Source organism: Abramis brama (assembly GCF_963993115.1).
Source record: "Abramis brama genome assembly, chromosome: 19".
NCBI lineage: Eukaryota > Metazoa > Chordata > Actinopteri > Cypriniformes > Leuciscidae > Abramis > Abramis brama.
The window spans coordinates 31488843-31516528 of record NC_139981.1 but is presented as its reverse complement, the minus strand read 5'-3'; the positions used below and the strand labels follow the sequence as shown (position 1 = coordinate 31516528).

At 38.4% G+C, this 27686-nt stretch overlaps 1 protein-coding gene across 1 annotated transcript in view; it reads left to right on the top strand.

Annotated features, from left to right (window-relative positions):
• The first annotated feature begins 201 nt into the window (after window positions 1-201).
• Window positions 202-27686, top strand: part of LOC311069823 (exportin-5-like) — a 50671-nt gene continuing 23186 nt past the window's right edge. Inside the window, exons 1-24 of the mRNA XM_084093293.1 lie at window positions 202-542; window positions 4880-5001; window positions 6521-6593; window positions 6685-6822; window positions 8843-9031; window positions 9170-9196; window positions 11796-11981; window positions 14664-14740; window positions 16992-17021; window positions 17124-17217; window positions 17309-17380; window positions 17481-17606; window positions 17696-17786; window positions 19054-19182; window positions 20316-20389; window positions 20476-20631; window positions 22048-22089; window positions 22172-22261; window positions 22496-22695; window positions 22802-22874; window positions 25500-25681; window positions 25809-25909; window positions 26383-26473; window positions 26635-26771. Of these exons, the coding sequence (XP_083949419.1) occupies window positions 441-542; window positions 4880-5001; window positions 6521-6593; window positions 6685-6822; window positions 8843-9031; window positions 9170-9196; window positions 11796-11981; window positions 14664-14740; window positions 16992-17021; window positions 17124-17217; window positions 17309-17380; window positions 17481-17606; window positions 17696-17786; window positions 19054-19182; window positions 20316-20389; window positions 20476-20631; window positions 22048-22089; window positions 22172-22261; window positions 22496-22695; window positions 22802-22874; window positions 25500-25681; window positions 25809-25909; window positions 26383-26473; window positions 26635-26771 (2602 nt within the window). The 5' untranslated portion in view covers window positions 202-440. The remainder of the gene's footprint in view (window positions 543-4879; window positions 5002-6520; window positions 6594-6684; window positions 6823-8842; window positions 9032-9169; window positions 9197-11795; window positions 11982-14663; window positions 14741-16991; window positions 17022-17123; window positions 17218-17308; window positions 17381-17480; window positions 17607-17695; window positions 17787-19053; window positions 19183-20315; window positions 20390-20475; window positions 20632-22047; window positions 22090-22171; window positions 22262-22495; window positions 22696-22801; window positions 22875-25499; window positions 25682-25808; window positions 25910-26382; window positions 26474-26634; window positions 26772-27686) is intronic.

Genomic DNA, 27686 nt, shown 5'->3' with positions numbered 1-27686 from the left:
CTTTTATAAAACAATTTCATATGGTTTTGCAAATATGACGTATCAATTTTGTTTCTAAATGAAAACGAAGTGGGAGGAATTTTAGACGGTCACACTCACACACATCCATCTGAACATTCACAGGTGCACAGGTTATAATGCCCAAACTATTGTTGAATGTTATTTAAACTAACTGTGGCATTTATATATACTTCAATAGAACCGAGACAAAAAGAAAGTGTATATTCAGCGAATGTGAATGTAAAACTAACGTGACGCTTGTCAATAACATTAAAAAACTACAATCCCCAGAGGGCACGGAACTTCCGCCATCTTGATTAAGGCGGTCCACAGACAGCAGAGACCCGTGTGTTTGTTTTCATGCACATCCATAGAGGTGATGAACTAGGAGTGAAGCGTGCTGGTGTTTTACATCCCAGCCGCTGGACGTGCTTAAAGCCATGGCCGAACCGATACATGCTTTGTGCCATGAGCTTATAAAGGCTGTGAATGTGACGATGGAGGCAGAATCCAGTCAAATATACCGCCTGGAGGCCCTTCAGGTGAATTATCCTCTATCAAACACAATTAAACGGTTATTAGGAATTCCGTCTTGGAGTTGCTTGGTTTATTATTATTATTATTATTTCGAAATTATTATAAAATTAATCGCATTTTTGATGGCATAAACATGCTCGAAAAATCATGAAACTTTGCACATGCGTCAAAATTGTCGAAAATGTATTAAACGTGTGGGTTTCAGAATTAGGTGTGGCAAAATGGCTCGATAGCGCCACCTACAAAATTTCAACGAAGCGCCCCTCCCGCTACGTTTCACATTGGTCTACGAAATTCGGTACATGTAATGTCCCAATAAAACCTTCTAAAAAGTATATTGAAGCAAACTCCTAAACGCAACAGTAAGTCCGTTTTTAATTTCTTCTGCAGTTTTTGCCATTTCCAGGTGTCGTACTTTAACGAACTCCTAAAACATGCAGAAATATATCACGACCTAAATGCACACCATTTTGGAGTTCAATAACCAGATTGAATGGAAAGAGGTCTGGAGTTTACCAACTGTCTCACAAATAAAGTTAAAGAAGTTATATGATATAAAGTTATTAATTTGATTTCTCAAGATGTTTCAGAGACATGAGATTGGAATTTTTGGGATTTACATTGAATAATATTTAAACTCACAATTTGAAGATCCGGTTATCTGTTCTAAGATTCTTATTGTGTAAGAAGAGTTTGGAGCAAAATTTGGTGATTAATTTAATAATTATGAATGGGAATTGCTATACAGCCTACACAAAGAAAAATGAACAAATAATAAACAAAGAAAACTGCACACTCTCTTTCCCTGCCAGTGTTTTTTAAAAAAGTATTTGATAATTTGCACAATTTTCAATTTTGTTGTATGAATATATCTGAACATGCAATATGTCAAAAGAAAGAACAGACCCTCTGCTTATAAAAAAAAATAAAAAAAATAATTCTAGCTTCATGCATTTTTTTTATCAACACTTGAATGTGGGTAAGTTTCTTTTTTTTTTTTTAAAGCAACATTTTGTAATGTCGCCACCAAAATTCACGTTTTTGTCAAAGACTACATCTGAATCGGATTCAGAACGATGATCAAAACACAGATGAAGTAGATCGAGTCCATCAACACCCCCACATCCACGGTCCTAAAGCTCATCCTGGGTCGACATTTCATTCAGTAACATTAGACAGTTTTGATTTATATGCTGTTTAGTGTTGATGATCAACGTTATTTTACATAATGCTATCGCTTGTTTCTGCTTCTTATTCACCTGTTTTTTGATCAGGAGATTCTGTACTCTTTCAGAAGATGTGTAGTAACAATGAAAACACTGAAAGCCGGAAAATTCCGTAAATGGCGGGGAAAGAATTAAGCACATTTATTAGGGGTTCAAGCATGAAATCCAAATTCGATTTAGGCAGGAACAATTTTCTGCTATGTCGCATTTTGTCCAAAACCTACTTTTGCGAACTAGTCCCTGGTTTTTCGCCCGATCGGAACCAGACCAGTCTAGGACAATTCTCTGGACTCTCTAGATCAATAAATCCTAAACGAAAACTCAGAACTTCACGAAAATTGGTGAGCATATGTGCCATAACATTCTAAACAAGCATGCAAAATTTCATGTAGATCGGACCTTAGGTGGCGCTATAACTGTTAAAAAGCTTTGAAAACCATATATATCCTATGGTAAATTGCCTGTATTGGCTGTAAATGGACTTTTCCATCTATTATTTCAGTGGTTAAAAGCTTGCTAAATAAAACTTAATGTCTTAAATGCTTATGTGCTTAAAGGCCTTAATTGATTGAACCCCGATAAATGCTGCTTGCAGCTTTAATTACCAACCTTTCGGCACAATAAGGAGCTTTTTGTAACCCATAAGGTGTGCGTTTGCTTTTCTGTATTATTTTGAGGCCCTGAAAGATGCAAGAAATGGAAAAGCAAAACAGATGTATACATTTTTTTATATACTTTTATCTTGGTAATTCCTTGTACATTATCCCCTTTATAGTTTTTTTGTTCTTTTTTTAAATCTTTTTTTTGTTTGTTTCCTTGATGCTATTATGAATGTCACAGTTGAAAACATTGTGATAATCTGTAAGTGTGTGTTAATATTCTTTTTAATGCAATAAAAACAACTTTAACAAAGTTCTCCTAGAGTTTTAATCGGATTATCTTCATATTTGGTGAGTTTAATCATAAGGCCTTTGTGATAAATTGCGAATATCTTGAGTTTTCGTCAAAGAGACAAATTTTTTGTTTCGCCATGAAAGAGTAAGTTGCTGTAACTCAAGCAAACAATGTCTATTCTGCCCCAAACTTAACATGTTTAATAAGAGTCCTGCCCTGAACACTGAATGCCCATTTTCAGTTATAGTCATAGTGCCACCTGCTGGCAACAGGAAGTGACATGTTTAACACTGTGATGCACTCCTAGTAGCAACATTAAAAAGTGCCAGCAAGTGTTAAACAGGCTAGAAACATGTTAAAACATGCTAGCAACACTTAGCTGAGTGTTAAAGCATGCTATTAATGCCATGAAACAGGAAGTTGTTGTAACTCACGCATACAATGTCCAATCTGCCCCAAACTTCACACATAACATGTTAGAAACCTGCTAAGACATGCTAGCAACACGTAGCTAAGTGCTAAAGCATGATATTAATGCCATGAAACAGGATGTTATTGTAACTCAGGCATGCAATGCTCATCTGCCCCAAACTTAACATGTTTGATAAGAGTCCTGCCTGAACACTGAATCTGAATGCCCTTATTCAGTTAGTCATGGTGCCAACTGCTGGCAACATGAAGTGACATGTTTAACACTGTGATTCACTCCTAGCAACATAATAAAAATTGACAGCGAGTGATAAACATGTTAAAAACATGTTAAAACATGCTAGCAACACTTAGCTAAGTGTTATGCAGGTTATTAATGCCATGAAACAGGAAGTTGTTGTTACAGAAACATGCAATATCCAATCTCCCCCAAGCTTAACATTTTTGGTGAGAGTCCTGGCCTGAACACATCTACATGCTAAAATTTAGCAAAGGTCATAGCGCCACCAGCTGGCAGCAGGAACTGTGGCAAATACAAATGGCTTTGACGTAATCCTCCTATATTTACCTACTTAAATGCATATTGTCCAACATGCTCTTTTTTCCTAAAACCACGAGTAGCGTGGCACTGGTGCAAGGGCTCTTTCATCGCTTCTTGCAGCTTTAATTATGTATGTGTTGATACGTACATTCATATTATGGAGGTCACATTAGAAAAACATTGTTTTGGAAACTCCCATTTTTATTTATTTCATGTTTATTCAAATGATCAATTCATAATCTTATTTTGGTTCTGTTTATGTTCTTATGTGTTGCTTTATAGGCCTAATACTAACCTTAGCGATATCAATCCGGAAGCATAAAGAAGGTTGCACTAGGTGACACTGTCAATGAGTATCTCTCATACATAAAATATTGTATGCACATGATAATATATTTACTCAAGGGATGCTGCCGAACGGATACAGATAGGCTACATGAATATTATTGGAATTACAAGACCAAAATGTAAAAAAAAAAAAATACAATATACAAAAATAAAATAAACATATCGAACTAGACCAGTGATTCTCAACCAGGGGGCCGGGGCCCAATAGGGGGCCTCAGCAAACTTACAAGGGGGTTGCAGGATATTTAAATAAAAAATTATTTAAAAAAAAAGTTATATTGATATTATCCATATATTAAAATATTATAATTAAAGGGATAGTTCACCCAAAAATTAATATTCTGTCATCTACTCACCCTCATTGTTCCAAACCCGTAAGACTTTTGTTAATCTTCTGGACACAAATGAAGATCTTTTAGATGAAATCTGAAATCTGATTACGCAACTACCACTTTGACGCTTCAAAAAGTTCGTAAAGAGATCGAAAAGCTAAACCATGTGAATCGAGCAGTTTAGTCCAAATTTTCTGAAGAGACTCAATCGCTTTATATGATGAACAGATTTAATTTAGGCTAAGTGGTAGTTGCGTAGCTGCCAGTGGAGGGACAGAAATCACTCTTCATTTGTGTTCTGAAGATGAACGAAAGTCTTGCGGGTTTGGAACGACATGAGGGTGAGTAAATGATGACAGAATTTTCATTTTTGGGTGAACTATCCCTTTAATTGCATATGACTGTGCTAAGAACTTTGTTTATAAAACAAGTAATTTAAGGGAGATTTTCTGGTCACTGCTGTATTGAACAGTCACCCCAAAACTGAGGTTTACTGATCCATGAATTTTGTGTTGCAGCCCTACTAGATGTTAAGTTGTTAAATGTTTTAATAGGTTTCTTTGTTGTTATAGTTTATTGAAGATTTCAAAAAGAAATGTCCCTTCTGTGTTGAATGTGGACTTCAGTTAGCGGAGAAATCACAGACGGCAGTGGTCAGACACTTTGGGCTGCAGATACTGGAGCATGTAGTCAAGTAAGTGTCTAAAACACCTTTGTGTTCCACTCACTCACTCAGCTCAGAGATCCACTAGTTGACGATCACTCTTTGATCTGATTGGTTACCAAGGTAGTTTGTGACGTCAGAAACACCAGCGATTTCAAACCGTGTTTTTGACTGTCTTTGGCTGACTGCAGTTTTATGGAGGTTTTTCTATTAAAAACACCACATAGACATATTATTTAACAGCTGTGGTGGTTACAGCATATATCTCTACCCTTCCATCCTTCCATTCCATACAGTAATCGTTTTCATTTTCGGAAACTAATTTAAGTGCATTTTTTCCTATTTTGTAATTTATCTGCCAGTGGGGTAAGAAAAATAATCTTGTTTCCTTTTGCATTAAGATTATTTTTCTTAACCCCACTGGCAAATAATTTTACTTGTTTTAAGTAAAATGCACTTGATTTTCCCCCCCACAGGAAACAGGACAAAATTTTGTATATAGAAAATGCAAATACTTAAAATAAGACAAAAAAACTTAGTAAGAAAAACATTAAATAAGCATTAAAATTAAACGTCACTTACGGGGATGAGACCGATTGAAACTGGGTTTACCAAAGAAAACCTGCTCCCGACCAGGTTAGGTTCACACTGGGTAAGTTACCGTGGTAACAAGTAATCGCTCTTTCAGAAACGGGCTTGACATACCTGCCATTCTGAAACGGAAAACCGAGAGTTTCCCTCATTTCAGGGTTAACGTACTCAGAGTTTTCACTTAACCTCCTTTCTGAAACAGGCCTCTGGTATTAATCGTTTTGGTCGATCGGATCACATGTAGACGATTCTCTAAATACAGCTGTAAACGGGTATTTCCACTTCCGAAATTGCTTTAGACCGGATGGCTTTCGTAGTGTAAACGCTCATGTGGTCGAATGCGTTCGAACAGCCACAAAAGACTACTACTACTCTCCGCCTACTGACCTAATGCGTGAACATTATGAGAAGCGTGCTAGCCAGACGGGATTTAAAGTGTGTCGACTGGAGACCCAAGTTTGGTTTGAAGACGAAAACGTACAAAGCACAATATTCTCTCACCATTCCTGATATCTAACACGTACTCACAGCGTTCGGCTTGGTCTTGCGGCCCATTTATCCACCCATACACCCTCCCCTCAACGAAATCCGGACAGAAGTGATTGAGAGTGGACAAAAGAGACAGATTAAAATATCAGGTGTAAACGGGAATGTGTCTGCCTCGTCTAATTGTGATCCAATCGACCAAAACGCGTCTTAATACCAGGTGTAAATTGGTCTGCTGGTTAGTCCAGTTATCCAATCACATCCTCTGTTGGGACAAAGTCAAACGAGTTAATGCATCAAGGAGTTTATTCTGTAAATGGTTTTCCTTCATAGTTTATATGCATGTCTTCTTATTTGATACAAAAAATATCCACCTCAGTTGAGCGAATGAGTTTTTTCCCAAATTGGGTGGATGGAAACATAGGTATAGTGAACACTGAACACTAAACTGAACACATTCTTCTCTGAACAGGTTTCGGTGGAATAACATGGCACCACAAGAAAAGCTCCGGCTGAAGAACTGCACTATGGGCCTGTTGTCAGATGTGAGCATCTTGGAATTGTCTACTTAATTATCTTATTACATGCTTTGTGAAGATTTCTTATTTATTTATATGACTTAATGTTCTGTTTTAGGGTACACATCCAATTCTGCAAGAGGAATGTCATGTTAAGGATGCGCTCTCACGCATAGTAGTTGAGATGATCAAGAGAGAGTGGCCGCAGCACTGGCCCGATATGCTGACTGAGATGGAGGCCCTGGCTGCTATGGGGGTATCAAGAGTTTTGGCTTGATGTTGTAGGACAGGTCTGCTTCATCCTGCTCCTGAAGTTATGCCTTCCTGTCAGAGTTTAGTTCCAAAAAATACAAAGTAGGTGTGCACATCCAAAACCCAGAATAAGACTCTGGTGCAGAAAAAAGAAGAATGGATGTCTACACACTGAACTTAAGGTCTAGAAAGTTTATTAAAAAACAGGGTCTGTTTTTTTCCTGCTTTCTAATATACCTAATCTCCTTATGTTTTTTCATCGTCTCCGGGCTCATTCATATGTAAACAGATGTTCAACAAACTTGATTCGTCCATTAGATCGAAAGATCTGCAAAATCCCATACATTTACCCGCCCATAGACCCTCCCTTCAAAGAAATCAGGACAGAAATGGTTGAAAAAGACGGATTAAAACACCAGGTGTAAACGGGAATGTGTCTCCCTCGTCTACTTGTGATCCGATTGACCAAAATCTTAATACCACGTGTAAACAGGGTCATAGTGTCTCAGTCTTGTGGTCCCTCTCGACTCGCCACGATTAGGGATGTGGAAATGATGGGTTCTGGGGTAGAGTTCTGGGTGTCTGCAACATGTTGACGGCAGAGAGAGTCTGCTTTGATGTAAGTTTCCATAGAGTACTGCACAGAATATGAAGAAAATTAAAAGCTTTGGGATTTAGCTGGACATGACAAGCCCAAACTAGCCAAGACACCAACAATAATTTTTGTATTATTATTGTAATTGGCAAAATCTTGAGATAAAATTTGTCAAATTTGACACACCTGGTTGGAACTAAACTCTACAGGAATCTTCAGGAGTCAGTGTGAGAACACTCTGTTGATCTTAGCATTTTGCATTCAGATTTAGTAAGTAATAGGGCTGCCCCCTAATAGTTGACTAACAGGCTTAGTCGACCAAGATTTTATTAGTCGGTAAGTCGCAGAAAAAAAACTCCACAGGAAGTGGCGAAGTCACGCAGTCCGTCAGGAACCGATCGTTAACGGCAGGTCATGTGGTAATTAATTACAGTCTGTGGGGCAGAAAATCCAAACGTTCACCTATCATCCATCAACCTCAAATATGGCTTATCATTTGAAACATGTAAGTAGTATAAACTTTACATGGCTGCTCACTCTAACGTTAACCTAGATTAAACGTGTGCTATTATTAGGCGCAGTGTTTGTGCGGAGTGTGGAAGCTAAAGTATAGCACACTTAATGCATGACGGATGTGCCGGCGCAATCACTTGCATTCCTTAAAATACTCTGTCACTTTTTTGGTCATACACATAAGAGTAATACATTATTCCAAACTGGAAATGATCTACTTTTATTTGTGTAAACTCACAATAACAACTTTGTACTTTTGTAAAATATTGAAACCAATTCAATGCGCTTTCTGATGTCTCTGTCTCCCTGAACTGCAGCGCGTCACATAAATGAACCAAAACTCAGAATATAGGATGCTTGCCTCACAGACATGAGAAATATATCCATAGAAAGCTTGAAATATCAAACGATTGTCAACCAATTCAAGTGGAAAACAGATGTTCTCAGATTAATCCGTATGAAACGTGCATATAGGAACATCCACTAATGCGGAGATGACGAGTCAGCATCATCGACTTAATCTCTGCAGCCGAAAACACAGAAAACATTATCAATAAATTATTAAAATGTTTAGACAGTATCCTTTTTTTTTTTCACGACACATTCATAATTGTTACTATTGCCGGTGCGCTGTGGCAAGCTTTATGTGTGCGCTTGAGCACTGATTAGGCTATGTGATATATATATATATATATATATATATATATATATATATATATATATATATATATATATATATGGCAATTAAAGGCTCATTGTTATGACATGACTTATTAATATACACGTGCAATTAGTCGACTAATCACTTAAATGAACGACGACTAGTCGACTAGAATTTTTTTTATTCAAGGGCAGCCCTAGTAAATAATGGCATGTAAAATAAACTAAATTGAATAAACTATCTAATTCTCTTTAGGATGCTCAGACAGAACTCGTAATGCTTGTCCTTCTGCGGTTAGCTGAGGACGTGATCACATTTCAGACATTACCCACTGAAAGACGGCGAGATATCCAGCAAACCCTTACGGAGAATATGGACAGCATCTTCACCTTCCTGCGTGGCATTTTGATTCTGCAGCTTCATATGAATGAGTACAACAAGTTGGTGAGTTCTTCAGACATTCATGATCATATGCAAAACATTTTTGAAATGATTTGTGTGCTTTTTCTACAGTCTGGTGCATGCAACAGAATATTGTCACGTTCATATGATTTGAATAGATTTATTCATGTTGTTTTCTAGAAATGTGATGCTGGTCTGGATTTGAAGGTGAGTCAGATTATTTATTTTTATTTGTCAGGTATAATTTTTTGAAAGGGGTTAGTGCTGTTCTTATTAGGGGCCAAAAAAGGTTCATTTGAAACCTTGTGCGAAACATAACATGAATTTCTAGGATTAATTAATTACTCAGGGTAACAAATGAACAGTGTGAAACATAGATAAAGATAACCCAGGATTTTGTTAACCCATGATTTTGACTGACCAAAGCTTAAATGAAAGTGCTAGAACCCAGAGACTCAAATTAGCTTGAATGTAAATTCCAGACGCAACTAACTTTATAGGCAGCATTTACACTGTCAAGTAATTGTCAAAATCGTTTTTTTTTTTTTTACTGATATCTGGCACAGATCGAACCTTGTTGCATGCATGCAAATAGCTAAAACACGTTAATGAGAATGGATTTGTTAGCATCTGAGTAAATTTCAAATGAAGTCTGTTGAAAATCTGAGATCTGGTCAACTCTCCTACATCTAACAGGGTTTGTACAGAGTTTGGAAAATGCTTGATTTTATATTGGTTATTTATATCCGATATTAGAACAGTCAGGTTTGAAATGTGCTTGAATGTCAATAATTGAAAACACTTATTTTTTCTTTAAGAGCGTCCACTGTGAAAATATTAAAGAAGTCATGTATTTTTTTTTTTTTTTTTTTTTATCCTGCTGTGCTTCTACTATGCATGGACTAAGACCAGCATTCTCTCGAGGCGTTCCTCGACCTGGCTTGCCTTACCTCTTTCCCCGACCGATCACTGAGTGTCTTTTTCCATACTAGCTTCAATGCGGAGACGAAGGCATGCCTGCCTGGTGTGGGACCTCGAGAGAACTTCGAGGCTTTTGTGGAGTGGGTGTTGGCCAGCTGTGAGTCCCCGTTCACCATCGGCCTTTCAAGCGATTGTGAACTCATGTCCATTCCAGAGCCTCGTCCCAAGATGGCCGCTGCCATTCTAGAGTCTCGTCCCGTCATGGCCGCTGTTCCAGAGCCTTGTCCCAAGATGGCCGCTGCCATTCTAGAGTCTCGTCCCGTCATGGCCGCTGTTCCAGAGCCTTGTCCCAAGATGGCTGCCGCCATTCTAGAGTCTCGTCCCGTCATGGCCGCTGTTCCAGAGCCTTGTCCCAAGATGGCTGCCGCCGTTCCAGAGCCCTCTTACAAGATGGCCACTGCCATGCCAGAGCCTTCTGCTAAGATGGCTGCTGCCATCGCGCTTGAGCCCCCGTCCAAGATGGCCGCCGCCGCACCTGAATCTCCAGTCTCCGTCCTCGTCCTGAGTCCAGAAGTGACTCCAGTTTTCGTCCTCACCCAGAGCCCAGAAGTGACTTCAGTCACCGCCCTCGTCCAGAGTCCTTTGGGGGTTCCAGTCTCCATCCTTGCTCAAGGTCCAATGGGAGCTCAAGTTTCTGTCCCCGTCCAGAGTTCATCCCAGCGACACCTGGAGCTCCCCAAGATTTTTTTTGTGGGGGCCATATACCCTTACTGCCGGCTCTGAACAGGTCCCCTGAGCTGCCGGCTCCGCCCTAGCCACCTAAACCAGCACCGCCCTGGAGGCTTCCTGCTCCGAATAAGCCACGTCCTCGTCAGCCTCCAGAGCTCCACTATTCCCCCTGTCTCCAGCGATCTCCCTGTCTCCAGCGTCTTCCTCCACCAAGATCTTCGTTTGGACTCTTCCTCACCTGCTCACCTCATCACTGAACTATTGTTAAATAAACTCACTATTCACAACCCATCTTCCTCTCTTGTGTATACTTGCCGTAACAATATGTGTGAATAATCTTTTTATTTTAGTTTTTATTCCCTTCATTTTGGCATTGATTATCTCTGCTGAGGGACCAGAGAGGAGCCTGTTATTTTCACAGATAGAAGTCCTCTATGGTAGCATTCTGCTGTAAAAATGAATTTGAGATTCTGTTGGTTACAGAGCTAGGCCTAGTAGAATTTTCTTTTCATGCATTTTGAGAAATTAACAGATGTCAAATAAGCAAAGCAAATGATAAAACTTAACAGTATTGTACAGTAATTGTTTATGATTGATATATTCTCAAATTCTCACAGTAATGTATTTGAGCTTCCCTGTAGCCCAAACGGTAGAGCGTTGGCGCTTGCAACAGCAAGGTCATGGGTTCATTTCCCAGGGAAAGCAAGAACTGATAAGAATGTAAAATGTGTACCTTGAAATGCAATGCAAGTCGCTTTGGAAAAAAGCGTCTGATAAATGTAAATGTAAACGGACAAAAGCTTTTATCCGATTTTTCAATATTATCTGTCAGGCATTTTGAATTGTTTTTGTTCATCAGATATGCACAAAATTTGGCTCTGATGATCTTTAGACCATAATTGCTAAAAGCTAACTTTCCTATATATATATTCAAATATAACATTCAATCCTTTCTCGGGTAATGCTTAAACACATTTGATGGAAGGATGCCACAAAAGATTTGAGGCTTGTATTTAAGTTCTTTAAAAAAATATATTTTTTTAATTTTTAAATGCTTTCCTAAAGTTTCTTAATGTAATCTGTCTGCTCTACATTCACCATCTAGTAGCGTATTTGTCTGATGAAATTAGCTGTGTTTTTTGTCTTTTACTCCCAGACAAAAGCTCACTGGCGAGTTGGTGTGGCCACTCTCAACACTCTGGCTGGCTACATTGATTGGGTTGCTCTGAGCCACATCACCAATGAAAACTGCCGTCTTTTGGAGATCTTGTGCCTGTTGCTTAGCGAGCCCGAGCTTCAGTTGGAAGCTGCAGAGTGTCTGCTAATTGCCATTAGCAGGAAAGTGAGTGACTGCTGCATTTACATTATTCTACTTTCTCTTTTCAGCTGCTTTTCTGAAATATAATTTTCCACATTTATTTATTTATGCTGCAACTCATTGCTGTCATTGGAGTCTAGTACACTAACACTTTTCTACGGTGGCTGAGAGAGCTCAACGCGCTGCAACTTAAGAAAACACATGCAAATAGAAAAAACAACAACAAATTAAGAAAACATCTTCATCAGTTTTACAACACAGATGTGCTCCAAATACTCACAACACAAACAAATAAAGAAACGTGCTGCAAATAGCACAGAACACATAGGAAATGTTTTCAGGGACCCTAATAAGTGACAAACCCGGCTGTGTACAGCCGATGTACGATTATCGGCTGTCCGAATTCACTCACTCGTTTTCATTCACTCCTTCTGAATAAGTGGACTAACATAGGGAATAGTGAATGAGGGTTTAGGGGGCAGTTTCGGATTTAGCCAAAGTAATTTCCTCATTATTTTCACCCCATGACAACGCAGCACGGTGTCCATCAGCTGAGTAGCTGTTCTTGGGATAGAAATTTCTTCTTATTGCTGCTAACAAAACTGTTGCAAATAAATATATTTTATACAAAAAAGTTTTTATAATATGCTTTATTTATCTATGTGTGAGTGTCTCAACTTTAAAAATTGCTGTCTCATCTTTGGACCCTACATTACCTTACATTTCTTACCTATGAAACTTACTTAAACATACAATTCCAAAGAATGTTTACGATGTTACTGATGTATAAGATTAATATCTTACCCTCATTTTCTTTTTCTCTATTTAGTTTTTTTTTTTTCGTTTTCAGCTCTTTGTTAACTCTAATACATTTTGCATATTGTATACAAAATTGTATGTCATTATTAACATGTCATCTATGTATTGAGCAATAAGCATGTCCCAGCCGTGTTCGTCACTCACTGGGGTCCCCTGGAAATATTTCCGCTGTGGTCTGCAGCGAGTTTCTGTATTTGGATGTGTTGTGAGTATTTGGAGCACACATGTGCTGTGAAACTGATGAAGATGTTTTCTTAATTTGCAGGGTTTTTTTATATTTGCATGTGTTTTCTTTTTTCTGTACTTACTAATTGAGTTTGTATTTGTATGTTCTATGTAAGTTCCACCATTCTGAATAAAATAGCATGTTGATTGTAGGAATCAGCAGGTGATTTTTGCTTCCTTTTACAAAGAAGCGCAATTTGCGGTTCAATGTTGGACAGGGCAAGCCTGATGTCTTCCTTCACCCGGAGCTGATTTCGGTAATTTGTTTAAGGCAGTCAATATATCCAGCCTCGCACAGATAAGTAGAGGCGAAAGGAAGAAATAATTTCACGGCAGCGTCAGACAACTGAGGATATTCAGTCATTACACTCAAGCAAAACGAAGGGAGAGAGCAAGAGCTATAAAGGTGTCGCAATCTGGTGTCATTCTTTAATTGAAATGTCAACTGAAAGGTATTTTCCAATCTCCAAAAGATTATTTATGCGCCCCGAAAGAACACCACAGTCACAGTACAATCAACATGGGAAAATCTCACAGTAAAACAAGCAGCTGTGCAAAATATGATACAGCGTTTTTTTACCAGATGAGAAGTTTATCTATGTGTCATCTTTTTACTATTTTAATTATTTTTATAACTATCCACTGTACGTCCGACTGATTGCACTGTATTCTATTTTTCCAACTCAAGTGGCACTGAGAATTGAGTAAGAGACAAACATAAATGTTCTGGCTCTTCCAAGCTTTTTAATGGCAGTGAATGGCCGTTTCTGTTTTGAAGTCCATAAAAGTGCATTCATCCATGATAAAAGTATTCCACGTGGCTCTGGGGGGTTAAAAAAGGCGATGAAGCGATGCGTTCGTGTAAGAAAAATATAACTACCTGTAGCTTCCGGCAGACGGCCTACGCAAGTCGACTTACTGTACGCCAAAAGAGTAACACTTGACGATGTATGACGTAGGATGTAGGAGCGGTTCAAACAAACAGGGCTGGGCAACAAACTCAAGCACCTCTGACATTAATCTTTAAAAATTTCTCGTTTTAGACTTCTAATTCATGATTGGTGTTTTGTTTTGCTCTATCCTCCGCACTTCCGTGTTCATCAATGCGTTAAGTCAAGGGTTACTCTTTCGCTGTAAATCAATGCGTACGGCCGTCTGTCGGAAGCTAGTTATTTTAGTTGATAAAGTTTTAAATATGGATATTTTTCTTACACAAACGCAACGCTTCACTTCAGAAGGCCCCCGGAGCCATGTGGAGCACTTTTATGATGGATAGATGCACTTTTATGATGGATAGATGCACTTTTATGATGGATAGATGCACTTTTATGATGGATAGATGCACTTTTATGGACTTCAAAACAGAACCGTCCATTCACGGCCATTATAAAGCTTGGAAGAGCCAGGACATTTTTTTTATATAACTCCGATTGTATTCGTCTAACAGAAGAATGTCATATACACCTAGGAGGGATAGAGGGTGAGTAAATCATGGGCTAATTTTGATGTTTGGGTTGAACTATCACTATCCCTTTACTGTCAAGCCTCGACTACCAGCACTATGTTGTGTGAAGTTAATTTTAGTGCTATTTAGTGTCAAGAGTTTATGTTTGAGTGATCAGTTGAAGTGTTTTTGATTGAGCAAATTATTTTTTTCCACAGGGTGATTTAAAGGAGTGCAAGCCATTTTTGGTACTCTTTGATGATGTCATCATGAACTATATCCTGTCTGCTGCACAGTAAGTAAACGTTTAAGCTTATTCTAAATCAGGGTTCCTCAAATCTGGCCTTGGAGGGCCACTGTCCTGCAGAGTTTAACTTAAAACCTGATCAAACTCACCTACCAGCAATTTTCTAGTATCTCTAGGACTTTTCACACTGCGCTTAACCACGGGTTATCGTCATTCTAAACACTGCTTTTAATTAACCCAAGGTAAAAGAGCGTTGCACACTTGTAATTTAGATGCGGGTTAGGACCGCTTTTTACTCTTGGATATGAAACCCTGTTCTGGACCCATTTTTTGTACGCGACAATTGGAGTGAAGAAGAGACCGTTTCATTCTTACCTTTTGTAGTTAGAAACATTCACTCATTTGTCTAGGGCAGTGGTTCTCAAACTGTGGTACACGTAGCCCTGGGGGGGCCTTGGCAAATCGCGCTATACTGCCGTTCTCGACAATGTAGCCTACTTTTGTAAAAGTGGGGATTTAGTACTTACTAGCACAAGGAACAAATATAGACACTAGACTGTGCATTGAGATTGATTTAATATTCAAACTCTCTTCGATATAGATACATACTCTGCGTGAGTTCCTGTGTTTAATGTTGATCACATATTATACAAATATCCACACGACTGCAAATGTGACAGTGATTTTATACAACAGCCCAACAAACAAAAGGTATTAATATTAAGTGATGATCAAAAACAGTATTGTCAGTATTTTTTGCAACAAAATAATAGCTCCAACGAAAGCCACAGCAGTGTTTGTGAACGAATCTGCTGCTTTGAACAAATCGTGAGAGTCAATGATTCAATGATTCATTCATTATTACAGCCACTTGCTTTTTTACTGAATGAATGAATGACTCGATGACTCACTCATAAAGACAGTGACTTTCCGCCACCTACTGGCAGTTTTAATTTAATATTTCAAAGCGTCAGTTCGTTTTACCATCACTGCATATTCCTCTATTGAACTTTTTATTTTATTTAAAGCATTATTTCTTTTATAAAGGTATTTGTAAAGGTCGATTTAAAAATCGATTTAAGGGGGCAAATATTGTCCCTTACTGAAAAAGGTGCGACTGCAGAGAGGGGGTACGCAGAAGGATGTGAAAAGCCTCAGGGGGTACGCCACTCTAAAAAGTTTGAAAACCACTGGTCTAGGGGACCACCTTCCTTTGTGTGCCAGGTATCCCTAAACTCTTAAAAACCTTATTATCTTTTGTTTTACTTATTTGGAAATGAGACATTTGTACCAGTCGCAATGAGAGATTTCAAATGATACTAAATATGTATAATACTCGGTTAATCATTCACATTAAACCATATATTCTTGGGTGAGTTTTGGTGATCTTCGCATGGGGGAGAAGGAGAGGGGGATGAGGGAAAGAGATGTAGATTAGGATGACTCAGAGGTGAGACTTTCGTCTCGATAGTGCACAAGGGGGAGTTCAAATGTTAATTTCCAGAGATGTCCTTTGTCCTCTCATGGTCTGATCGCTCTTCAACCAGACTGTCCGGTATTTTCTAATTTCTTAATTCTTACACTATTACAGTCAGCAAATATGAGCATGCGCAATGCTAGTGTCACGAGTGGTTGACAAACAGGCAAACAGGCGATGAATAAAGTTCCAACAAGTTTAATAACACTAAATATTCCACAGGATGGGCAAACCGGCAGTAGCAACACACACTATACATAGACGACACCGGACACTGAACCTATATTCAGGTGGTAATGATGGTGACTGATGAGTGCACAACTGAACATAATTAGTGTCCGTGACAACAAATGAGGACAAAGGCAGATGATGACAAAACATAACGAGTCCAAACTAACCTGAATGTGACAGCTAGAGCCTTTAAGTAAACAGGTCACGTGCTGCTTTTGTCCAGTCAGTGACACTGGCACCGCGAGTATACAAATAAGGACGTACAATGTGAAATGTTTCCTTATGAATACCCAGGATTAATTGTTAACTCCGGGTAAATTATGAGCAGTGTGAAACGTGAAGCATGATAACCCATGATTCCGTTTACCCGGGGTTATAGAATGACCCAGGGTTAACTATGTCAAGTGTGAAAATACTTCTGAAGACCTTGATTAGGTTGTTCATGTGTGTTTGATCAGAGTTGAAACTAAACTCTGTAGGACAGTGGCCCTGCAGGAACAGATTTGAGGAACCCTGCTCTAAATGACTTATACTCTAAATGATACTGTTCGAATGACTGCAAAATTCTGTTTGGATTTTATTTTACTATAGGTCGGCAGATGGTGCAGCTCTGTGTAACCAGTGAGTTTACATTTTTCTCTTAAAAACCAACACAGGCTTAATTTAGAACAACTGAGTTCACTCCTGTTAGTTTTAACCAAAACCGTCCGTCGTCCAATTCAGATCATCGGGTGCCGTTGTGGAAAGAAGATACACTTTTTTGAAGAGGCTGTGTCAGGTTCTCTGTGCCCTGGGTAGCCAAATCTGCTCTCTAGTGGTGAGGTGGTCACATGAGCATCACTGTTGTGTATCATTTATCCTTTTTTCCTCTTATGAGAAATGCAGAATATTTTTATGTTTCTCTTTAGTGTTTTAGAGTTCCTGTTAACCTGAATAAATACATGGAAACTCTTCTTGCCTTCACTACTCATCCCAGCCAGGTTGAACTGCATTATAGCTACTCAGTGCTCAACCTTTAAGATTTTTTACTAAATCTTGCATTTCATATTTAACCATGTATTTATATATTACTCTAAACAGTTTCTGAGGTCGTCCACGCAAACGACCTGGGGAAACTTATTCCGACATGAAATTATTTCGAGGGATCCTGTAATTGGCCCAATGACCATAAAATATTTAAGATCAGCAAAGATCAATCTTGTGAAAGTAAGTGCTGTGTATCCCAGACACAGAGCAGTTTTGAGTAATTGCTATCATACTTAATCATACTTAATTGCTCTGTTTGCCTTTTACAGACTGGATTTCCCTCCCAGAATGATTGTCCAGCTTGTGAATTCTCCAGAGTGGACTTTGATAGTGATGAAGATTTCAACTGCTTCTTTAATTGTGAGTTATTGTTGGTTAGTAAATAGTAAGTTAAATGTACTATCACATCAGTTTTAAAGGTTATGCACACTTTTAAAAGTAAATCAATGCATTGCATGTTGATTAACAGCAAGAATCTTTAGCTGATGACAACGTGACACAGAAACCCAGTTACTGACAACATTGCTTATTTAAAATTCTTTTTTTTTTCAAAGTTTTCACTTTGTTTTAACAATACATTGTTTTACTCTTGTACTGAGCATAAACTAAACATATACAATCCTGTAATTATCTGATTATAATTTTCCAAATCCTTTGTTCAGCTTGAAGTGAGTTCAGTGTTGATTCAGTTTCAGTGTAAAGATCATCAATCACTAAATTAGTTCAATTCGGCTGTAAAGCAGCTCTGCAGAAAACAGTGAAGTCATCTTCCAGCTCAGTTCTCATCAAATAGTGTCAGTGCAGTCAGATCAATCTGTAGCTTGTTTCACCACAGGGAGTGTGTGTGTTTGTGTGTTTGTGTGTTTGTGTGTGTGTGTGTGTGTGTGTGTGTGTGTGTGTGTGTGTGTGTGTGTGTGTGTGTGTGTGTTCATGTTTTTCTATCCTGGTGGGGACTTCAACCTGAATGCACACAAACTCATGGGGACTCGTGTCACAGTGGGGACCTAAATAGAGGTCCTCATGGGTAAACAAGCTTATAAATCATACAGAATGAGTTTTTTTGGAAATGTAAAAATGCAGAAAGTTGTGTGTGATGGGTAGGTTTAGGGGTAGGGTTAGTGTAAGGAGACAGAATATACAGTTTGTACAGTATAAAAACCATTAAGTCTATGGAGAGTCCCCAAAAAGATAGTGAACCAGACGTGTGTGTGTGTGTGTGTGTGTGTGTGTGTGTGTGTGTGTGTGTGTGTGTGTGTGTGAGAGATTAAAGGTTCCAGTTATTGATTTTGTACCTTCTGATGGTACCAGCTGATTCTGCCCATTCACTGACTGTAGAGGACAGGAGAGAACATGGACTTGTAGGCGGATGATGAATATGTGATTTTGAATTTGATGTGGTTAGGAAAATAAATAACAGATGAAGAAAAATCCCACACCAACCAGTGCATGCCCTGTGTGATGTGTAAAGTTATGGCAGAAATAAAATGGTTTGAAAATGATCACAAAGAAAGAATATGAATACAACCTATATTATTGTATTTTTAAAGATCATTGATATTTTTTTCTTTCTCTTTCTATAAAAATGTGCAACCGTTCGGTTTACCCCTTAACAATATTTGTTAAACAGCTTTCAGGTCTCATCAGGTGGAAGCAGTTCGTCTGGCTTGTAAAATTGTCCCTTTTGAGGCCTTTCAAATTGCAAGGGAGTGGGCGCAGTATCAGATCAACACACCTATAGACACTGGGAATGCAACACGTGAGTATTGTTGCTACATTTTCTTATGGTAGGTACTCTTTAATCTGCCAAAAGTTTATGCTGTTTTTGTAAATGTGCTGCTGCTTTTTGATTTTTTTTCTTTTGGTCACAACTATGCTATGCTACGTCGGAACACGGCTCCTCTTTTCGCTGAACCGCCCCCGGAGCGCAAGTTCATTCCCTAATTTACGACGTGCATCTGTGGAGGGAAAAGTCTGCTGTGCGTTGGGTGCAAAATAGGAATGATACATGCGTCGGTGTACAAAGTCAATTGCGCTGGGTGCAAGATAGGGCCCTAACAGTTGCAGCCTCTTCCTGAGTCTGTCCATCTGTGTCCGACTCCGGTTAAAACATGTAAGGCTGCACTCCGCTACTGGGTATTATTGACGTTTTGCCTGAGAGAAATTCGGCTGTTATGTTGTTCCAGTATCCAAAGCTCATGTAAATGATTGGCCGTTTTCTGAACGGGGCGGGGAGCAGCAACTCATTTGCATTTAATGGGACATGCGTTTTTCCTCACACCCAAAAAGGGGCAACTTTGACAAGCTATAATAAAAAAATCTATCTGGGTGGTATTTTGAGCTGAAACTTCACAGACACATTCTGAGGGCATCAGAGATTTATATTACATCATGTGAAAATGGGCATAATAGGTCACACTTAAAGCGTCCGCTCCTGATATCTTGGTCCCAGATACCACAGGACACACTCAGACTCTTGTGGAGTCCATCCCTCAACAGAGCTGTTTTGGCTGCATATTGGTTTTAATGTTTTGGCTGATCAGTGTACCTATGTCATAACGCTTTGATTCCTTGTGGAATGAGATTGAGTTTGATTCACATTCTGAAATGAACAGATTCTCATTCATGAGGAGGCCCCTCATTTGTTTACAAATGTTCATGTTCATTGATTTTATTCATAGACTGACAACACTGATGTTCAAATTTGTAACACCATTATACAAGTTGAGCTCCACTGATGTCGGTTGCCACAGACAATAATCGATTGATGGTAATCGCTGGTACTTGTATATTACCTTAGAACGTTCCTTTAACATGCCTAAATGTGTGTCTTATTGTTGTCTGTTGAAGCTAAGATAGAGAAGGTTCTCTGTTCTGCTCTGTCCCCTTCAGCGGTTCAGTGGGATGCCATGACTTTCTTCACTGAAAGTGTATTTGGACAGCTCTTCAAAATCCTCGAAAAAGAGGCAAGACCATCCATTTTCTTTCATGGTGCAGCACTGAGGGATTTAAAGCAGATCTTGTCATTGAGACTTTTTTTCCACTCCTGTAGAAACTTCCCATAGATGAGGGCATGGAGCTGCTGCAGATGGTTGTAAACTATGAGACAAGAGATCCTCTCATTCTGTCCTGTGTTCTTACCATCATATCCACTCTCTTTCCCTTTGTCAAACACCAACCTCACTTCCTGCCTCAAGTACTCTATAAGGTAAGAGATATAATCTGGTGTTTCAAAATTGTAAAGCATTAAGGTTCGGTCATATTTACTGTTGGACGGCAACATTTTGCACAGTAATCTGCACGATCAGAAGTTTTGCTTAAGAGCGAAAAAGTTCCAAATGCAAATTTTGCTCATGTTCAAGTTGGTCACGTGAATTCACCACACTGACCAACAGGAAGCTGCTTGGTTTGAGCTTCTGTGTGAGAATGTTTTATACATCTCTAAGCTATTGAAAATGGGCTTCTTCTTTTTTTCGCCCAGTTTTGCTTATGTGATCACACCTTTATAGATCTGAAATGCCGAAATAAAAGCAAAATGAAAAACTAACAAGGTAAAAAGCAGTTCACCTTTAGGTATAAGCATTTTTTGTGCCCGAGATGACAGCAAAGTGCTTTGCACACACTAAAACACCATCTTAACCCCTCATTTAAGGGTGGGTGTCGAACAAATTGTATTTTTAGGATGTTTCGTTGTTTGGGTCAAATTACTTTTTTTTTATATACCTGTGGTCAGGGCTTGACATTAACGTTTTTGCTCACCAGCCCCTGTGGCTAGTGGTTTTCCAAAGTTACTAGCCACTCAGCATTTTCACTGGCCACTGGGAAAAACTGTCATATAGATATTTTTAATGTTATCTCATAATTTGGTAGCAGGTATATTAGGCTGCTGTCACTTTAAGAGCTAATGCACCCACTCATACTGTTACACATGTATTTTCTTTCTCAACTGTTTACATTTATTTAACACATATCTGACTGTGTTTATGTGAATAATGGCCAAGACCGATATTTTGACATTATTTTGTGTGTATTTTGACTGTTTAAGTGCGATAAGCAGCGAAAAATAACTCAATTTAGCACTGAGAGGCGGCTTTATGTTCGCGCACTTTGGGTGTGAGCACACAATTTGCGGGAATGAGTAAAATTATGCGCAATACGCACAGTCCTACACTGAAATTCAAGCCCTGTTACACCAACAATATTCATCCGGAGTAAATGAAACGAGTGAGTGAAGGGAGGCGGGTTTGTGTGTAACTCGCTGTCGGAGAGATGGGAGAGCGAGAAAGCGCAGCTGGTATCATGTATCTATTGTATCTATCTGCGAAAAATGTCATCTATCTTGCCTGTGGTGCAGTTATATACGGCTTATGATCTAGAATCAATCAATCAGTAATATGTGAGTTTGAATCTGGTTAACAATGTTTTCTAACCCCCTGTATTCTCTCCCCTTCTCCCCAAGATTTTTTTGTCCTCTCTCTGCTGTTGTATTTATAAAAAGTCTTATGTCATGCATTTACATATTATTTACCTATTGTTTTTATGTATTAATAGTCTGTATTATGTTTTATTTAGTGCATTATAGATTCGTTAAAGACCTACCAACATATCTTTTTTCCCTTCTAAGATATTTCCTGCCATCACGCTTGAATGGGTTGATGAACGCAAGGTAAGGTGCCCATACTTGTAAACATATCTGCATATCATTCTCTAATCAAACACTCTTGTTGACGTTCAGTGGATGTGTTCAGGAACCTCAAACGCAACCGCTTAAGAACATCAGAAGACATGCCTGTTCTTCCATCATTAGGATGTGTCAAGATTATTCTGACCTTATTCTGGTAAGTTAAAGCATACAGGTAAAAAAAAAAAACAGTTCTCCACAATGCAAAACATGCTATTTAATTGTAGTTATGTTTTGTTCTGCTCGTTTTAATGCTGGAAAAGGATTTCAAAATAGATACTTGTCAGTTTGATAAAGGATTTGATATCAACCTTAAGAAATGATGTGATATGTTAGCATTCTCTTTTGATATAAACGCTAACTATAATAGATTATTTTTCATGCATTGCAGCCATGCTTCGACATGATGTATGAGCATGTGAAGAGGTTGTTCTCAAATGAGATGCTGCTGACACCGATGGAGAAGTGTGCTCTAATGGAAGCCCTGATACTGATCAGCAATCAGTTTAAAGACTATAACAAGCAGAAAGCCTTCCTGGAGGAACTCATGGCACCTGTTACTGCCCAGTGGCTGTCAGAGGAGATGAGGAGGTATGAATGGATGCTGTTACCCAGACTGGCCTTTACTGAATTTATTAAACAGATGTTGAAATGAATGAATGATGTGTGATCCTCCTTTTATTTCTGTGTTGTGTAGCGTGTTATGGGATCCTGCTACCTTCTTGGCATATGTTGGTGCCGAGGACCAGATGGGTATCAACAGGTCACGGGTAAGTGTGCCCTAGGGATGCATGATATATTGAAATAAGATGAATATCGCTATATGGCTTAGTGTGATTATCATATTGCTCAGACTTCAATTTAATTAAGTAAATATATGTGCTATCAGATTCAGAGTGAAACGCATCATTTACACATGTAGTTCATGATACAGTGTATTTTTGTGTCTCAGAGCAGCTTGGTTCATTTACTGTGAGCATGTAAATGAACATACAGTGCCTTTACTCTGAAAACGGCAGCGCATTTATTTATTTGCCGGCAACCCGTCAAAATGAAAGCTTGATGGTTTACCGTTTGATAATGAAGAAATCAAGACATAAATATTAGTGTTGTAATTTCAGAGTAAAATATGATTAATTTTATTACTCTTTTTATTTTTTATAGTATAATATTATTATAATATTTTTCTTATTTTCTTAAAAGTATTTCATAATAATTACAATAAAATTATATTAATAAATATATCTGCAAGCAGCTCAAAAGAATGGGCACAAAGAAGTCATGCAAGCATGTCTGGGAGCTTCAGAGCAATGAGTGATTAAAAAATGTCTATATTATTTTAGTCAAAATGGCTGGAAAAAATCATAAATACAATCACTTGTAATATGAACAAATTGCTTATCACTTTTAACCAATAGGTGACGCTGTTACCTAATGAATGTTATAATGGTCAGTGTGAGGAGACAATGACACAAAAAGTTTGGTGCCAATATGCAAAAAAGTTACAGCCTCAGAATCACCTTTGTTGATGTGTTATTCAAGAACGGTTTGGAAAAAGCTTTTGATATCTTTTTGCCAGCATGGTCTGAAGATGATCTGAGCCGATTTTTGGTGAAAGTAAATTTGGCATTATTGGTATCATTGTTCTTGGTATGACTCAAGGAATTATTAAAATAGGCTAAATTAATCAAGAGTTTTTGAATTTCATTATAAATTTTGACACATGCAGTTTTTTTACAGTACCTTAATCTGTTCGTAAAATTCTGAATTTTTCTACAAAATTCTAATTGGCTTATATGAGAAAATTGCATACCATTCGACTCGTTATGCTGCACTGAATCAAGAGTGTTGGGCAAACTGTTCAGAAGTTAGGAAAAAAATGGCCATTTTTCATTTTTTTGGAAATTAGTAGGTGGCGCTGTGCCGAAATGCTGCATGTAGCCTCAGTTCATGCTTATGATGACATGTACCAAGGCTCGTCATGATGCGCTAAAGCGTTGCAGAGAAATAGCCTCGCATCCATTTTGGCATGCTCTTCGTCAAATTCGTTTGCGCTTTTGGGTTTAGAATGGTTGGGTTTCTCATAAAGCTTTTAATACCTTTTTGCCACCATAGTCTGAAGATGATGTGAATTTTGGTGGAAATCTTTTTTAGTTTGAATTGTTTCTTGTAAAGAGTAAACCCAAGTTTCAAAAAACAAAACAAAAATTCAAGTTTTTCCAGACTCGTCCAACACCGCTTTCCAGAAGAGAGCGGAGCCTTTGCAGCTCTTGCCTCGGAATACTAGTCTCTGCCAAAAACTAAAAAATCAGTTTGGTTTTAATTATCATCTCTTTCGTGGTCACGCTCATGTGACATTGCAGTAATTTATCATCATGAAAGTGTATTATCTGTATGCATTTTAAAGCCATATCAGTCTAAACTTCTGATATATGGTTTTCTGAGCGCACACATCCGAAGCAGGCACAGAGAGAGCTGGATGTCAGACGGCGCATCCCGTGAGCATTAAACTAATTTCTCTTTCACGTCTTATTGCGCTTTAACTGTAAAATACACACAAGATTATGTAAAAAACACAAAGTTCACAGAAACAGTCGGTTATGTCTGTGAACGTAAACAGCATATAAAGAGATCACGTGTGTATTAGATCTGTGTATTAAACTGAAAGCTGCGTAATATACAGTACCTACTGCTATATTCTCTTAATAGAAATCAAACAACAAAAGAAAAACAGAAAATGACTCACTGCTCTTGATTGAATTACTTTAGTAGCTTTAATAAGAAAACATTTGCTGCTTTAATAACGATCGGAGCGCGGCGCGGTGCGGCACTGTTTGAGAGGGTCCTTTTTCACTGTGGTGATGCACGTGTTAAAGTTGCAAGGGTGGTTTTTTGTCTCACAGGTGCTTGAGGGGTGCGAGAAGACCACCATTTAACCCGAAAACAGTCATATAACCATTCCAATGACTCCGAAGCTGTTCGGTTTAAGATAAAAAAGTTACTTAGTTCACCTTTAAAGCAACATACACTGGTACTGCGGTATTTTAAAAATTCATATCATAACAAAAATAAACACCGGTATTCGGTATGAACCGGTACACCGCCCAACACTAGTATAGAATAGTATTTTTTTAATTTCAGTGAGCAGTTTTGGTGATCATATCGGCCAATTCTGCTTCCAGGTCGGTGATCGACCCCACAAATCCTGATTGGAGCACGCTTAATCTTACCCATTCATTTCTGGTCTTGGAGATTCTTCTAATGAACTGATGAGTTCAATCAGATGTGTTAAAAAATTAGTAGTGTTGGTGTGCCTCCAGGGACAGGGTTGGGAAACACTGGTCTAATAGATGTGAATATGAGTGGCTTTGATTGGCTTGTGTCTTTTATGGCAGATTAGTTTTTGTGTGTACACCATGCTTGGAGTTGTGAAGCGTGCTCGTTGGCCTGCTGATCCTGAGGAGGCAAAAGCAGGCGGCTTTGTGATCAGCACTACCTCTGATGGGACCCCCATCTACAGAAACCCTTGTGCAGAGCCTGTGCAGGCCCTTCTGCCCAACCTTTTGGCCCTCATCAGGTACATTAGGAAATGTTGCTTCCAAAATAAGACATTAGATATGTGAAAATAATCATGGTTAGCTTGTGTATACTGTTTTTCTGCTATTGTAACAGTGTAAGTAATTGCTTGTTCTTCATCCTTTCAGGACCCAAAACAGCTTGTTCTTGCCAGAGAACGTCAACCAGCTTAGCAAGACCTTTACTAGAGTCTATGATGATATGGATATAGAGAAGAATTTTGAATTAGGTAGGTTTCTATTTTGTCCTGTCCTGATACAAACACCATAATTTAGGTTTTACTTTTACTGGTTAAGTCAAGTTATATTACACTTTATATAGCAGCTTCACAGTAATAAACAGGAAAATAACAGTTACTTTTGCAGATTTCATCAGTTCAGCTGTAAAGCAGCTTTACAAAAGACAATAGTGTAACTTATTTAGCTCATCAGTGTTAATTCAGTTTAGTTCAGTAAAGGTGTCAGTGTTGCAGTTAATCAATTATGAAACAATTTTAATTCAGGTATAAGCAGCTCTACACAAGACAAGTGTCATTTATTCAGTTATTATTTAATATTATTATTCAGATTGTGTTCTCATCCGCTAGTGTCAGTGCAGTTGAATCAATGGTATTACTGAATATTAATTGTCTTTTAAAAGCCAAACCCCAGTTATCTTAACCCCGGTTATCCCGGTTATCTTGACTCCTGTTGTTTCCTACAGGAATTCCTCAACCACTTTTAGATTCCTATGACGCTCCATTGTACAGAAACATCATTGAGCTAGGCTTCTTCTCCTCACTCTACAGAAACTGGTTGGAACAATCAAGTTCAATGATTGATTTTTCTTTTTTGTTTGTTTGTTTAATAGAATATTTCTCCTTCAATAACAATAAAAGAATAACTCTTCTCAAATGGTGTAATCTACTTTCCCAATACTTTTTACCCTTTTCTCTTTTTCTCATTTTCTTGTTAGTTACCAACTGCTTGGGAATGCTGGTCCCTGCTTGCAACAAGACTTTTATGCAATAGAAGGCTTGGCAGAGCAGATTGTTGGTTCCGCCTTCATCCATCTAGACAGTGTTCCAGACCACAGGCTCCGTCCCCTAATCCATATCCTTTGTATCAAATAAATCTCTCTTTTTTGCTATTAGTTAAATATGCTAAAAAGTAGAGCTGCACGATTAATCAGTTAAAGATCGCAATCTCGATTCAAACACCCACGCAATCTCATTCCTAAATGACAACAATTCGGCTTTGCGACGTTTGGATCCGGCACGTCCTATGTCACTATGGAAAATGAATCGCCTAAATTAAAAAAATAAAATTAATATTTGTGTAGTGTTCAATGTTGTTATCGATAGCGATATGCGGATGGGGTATTATTTCATCCGCAACCGCATCACAAAACTTATCATCCGCACCAACGTTTTTTGACCAAATTTCAAAGCCGCACCCGCCCGCCATCCGCTGATTGTTTTGCGGTCTATGGACGATGCAATGCTCTGCTGATGCGAGCCGCAAGAAAGCCCTTGTCTGTTCTAGAAAGGATGCAGCAAAGATAATTAATGCTAATGTATGAGGCATAGGCCTACGCTGAGTTTCATTCATTTATGATGAGATGCGCTCTAGTTCACAATGCAATGCAAGTGAACACGGCGCACCGGCACCTCCATGTCACGGTTATTATATTGTCTGCTATATTTGCTTTTTATTTATTAAATACATGCAATTGGTTGATGAAACATTTATTAAAATTAAGATACAATTTGTACAAAACGAAATTCGCTTTAAAGAAAGGCTTTCTACAAAGCAAAACTTAATGAAGTGGTAAAAATCATGTCTGACGATTTACAAAACAAAAATTCATTAAGTGGTAAAAACCATGTCTCCCGATATATTGCGCATCTTATGATCCTATCTTTTATTACAATTGTTTTTGAGCTAAAATGTAATACACATCATATAGGCTATACACACTGTATATGTTTCTTTTATCAAACATGTTTGGGGCCAGTCAAGGGGTAA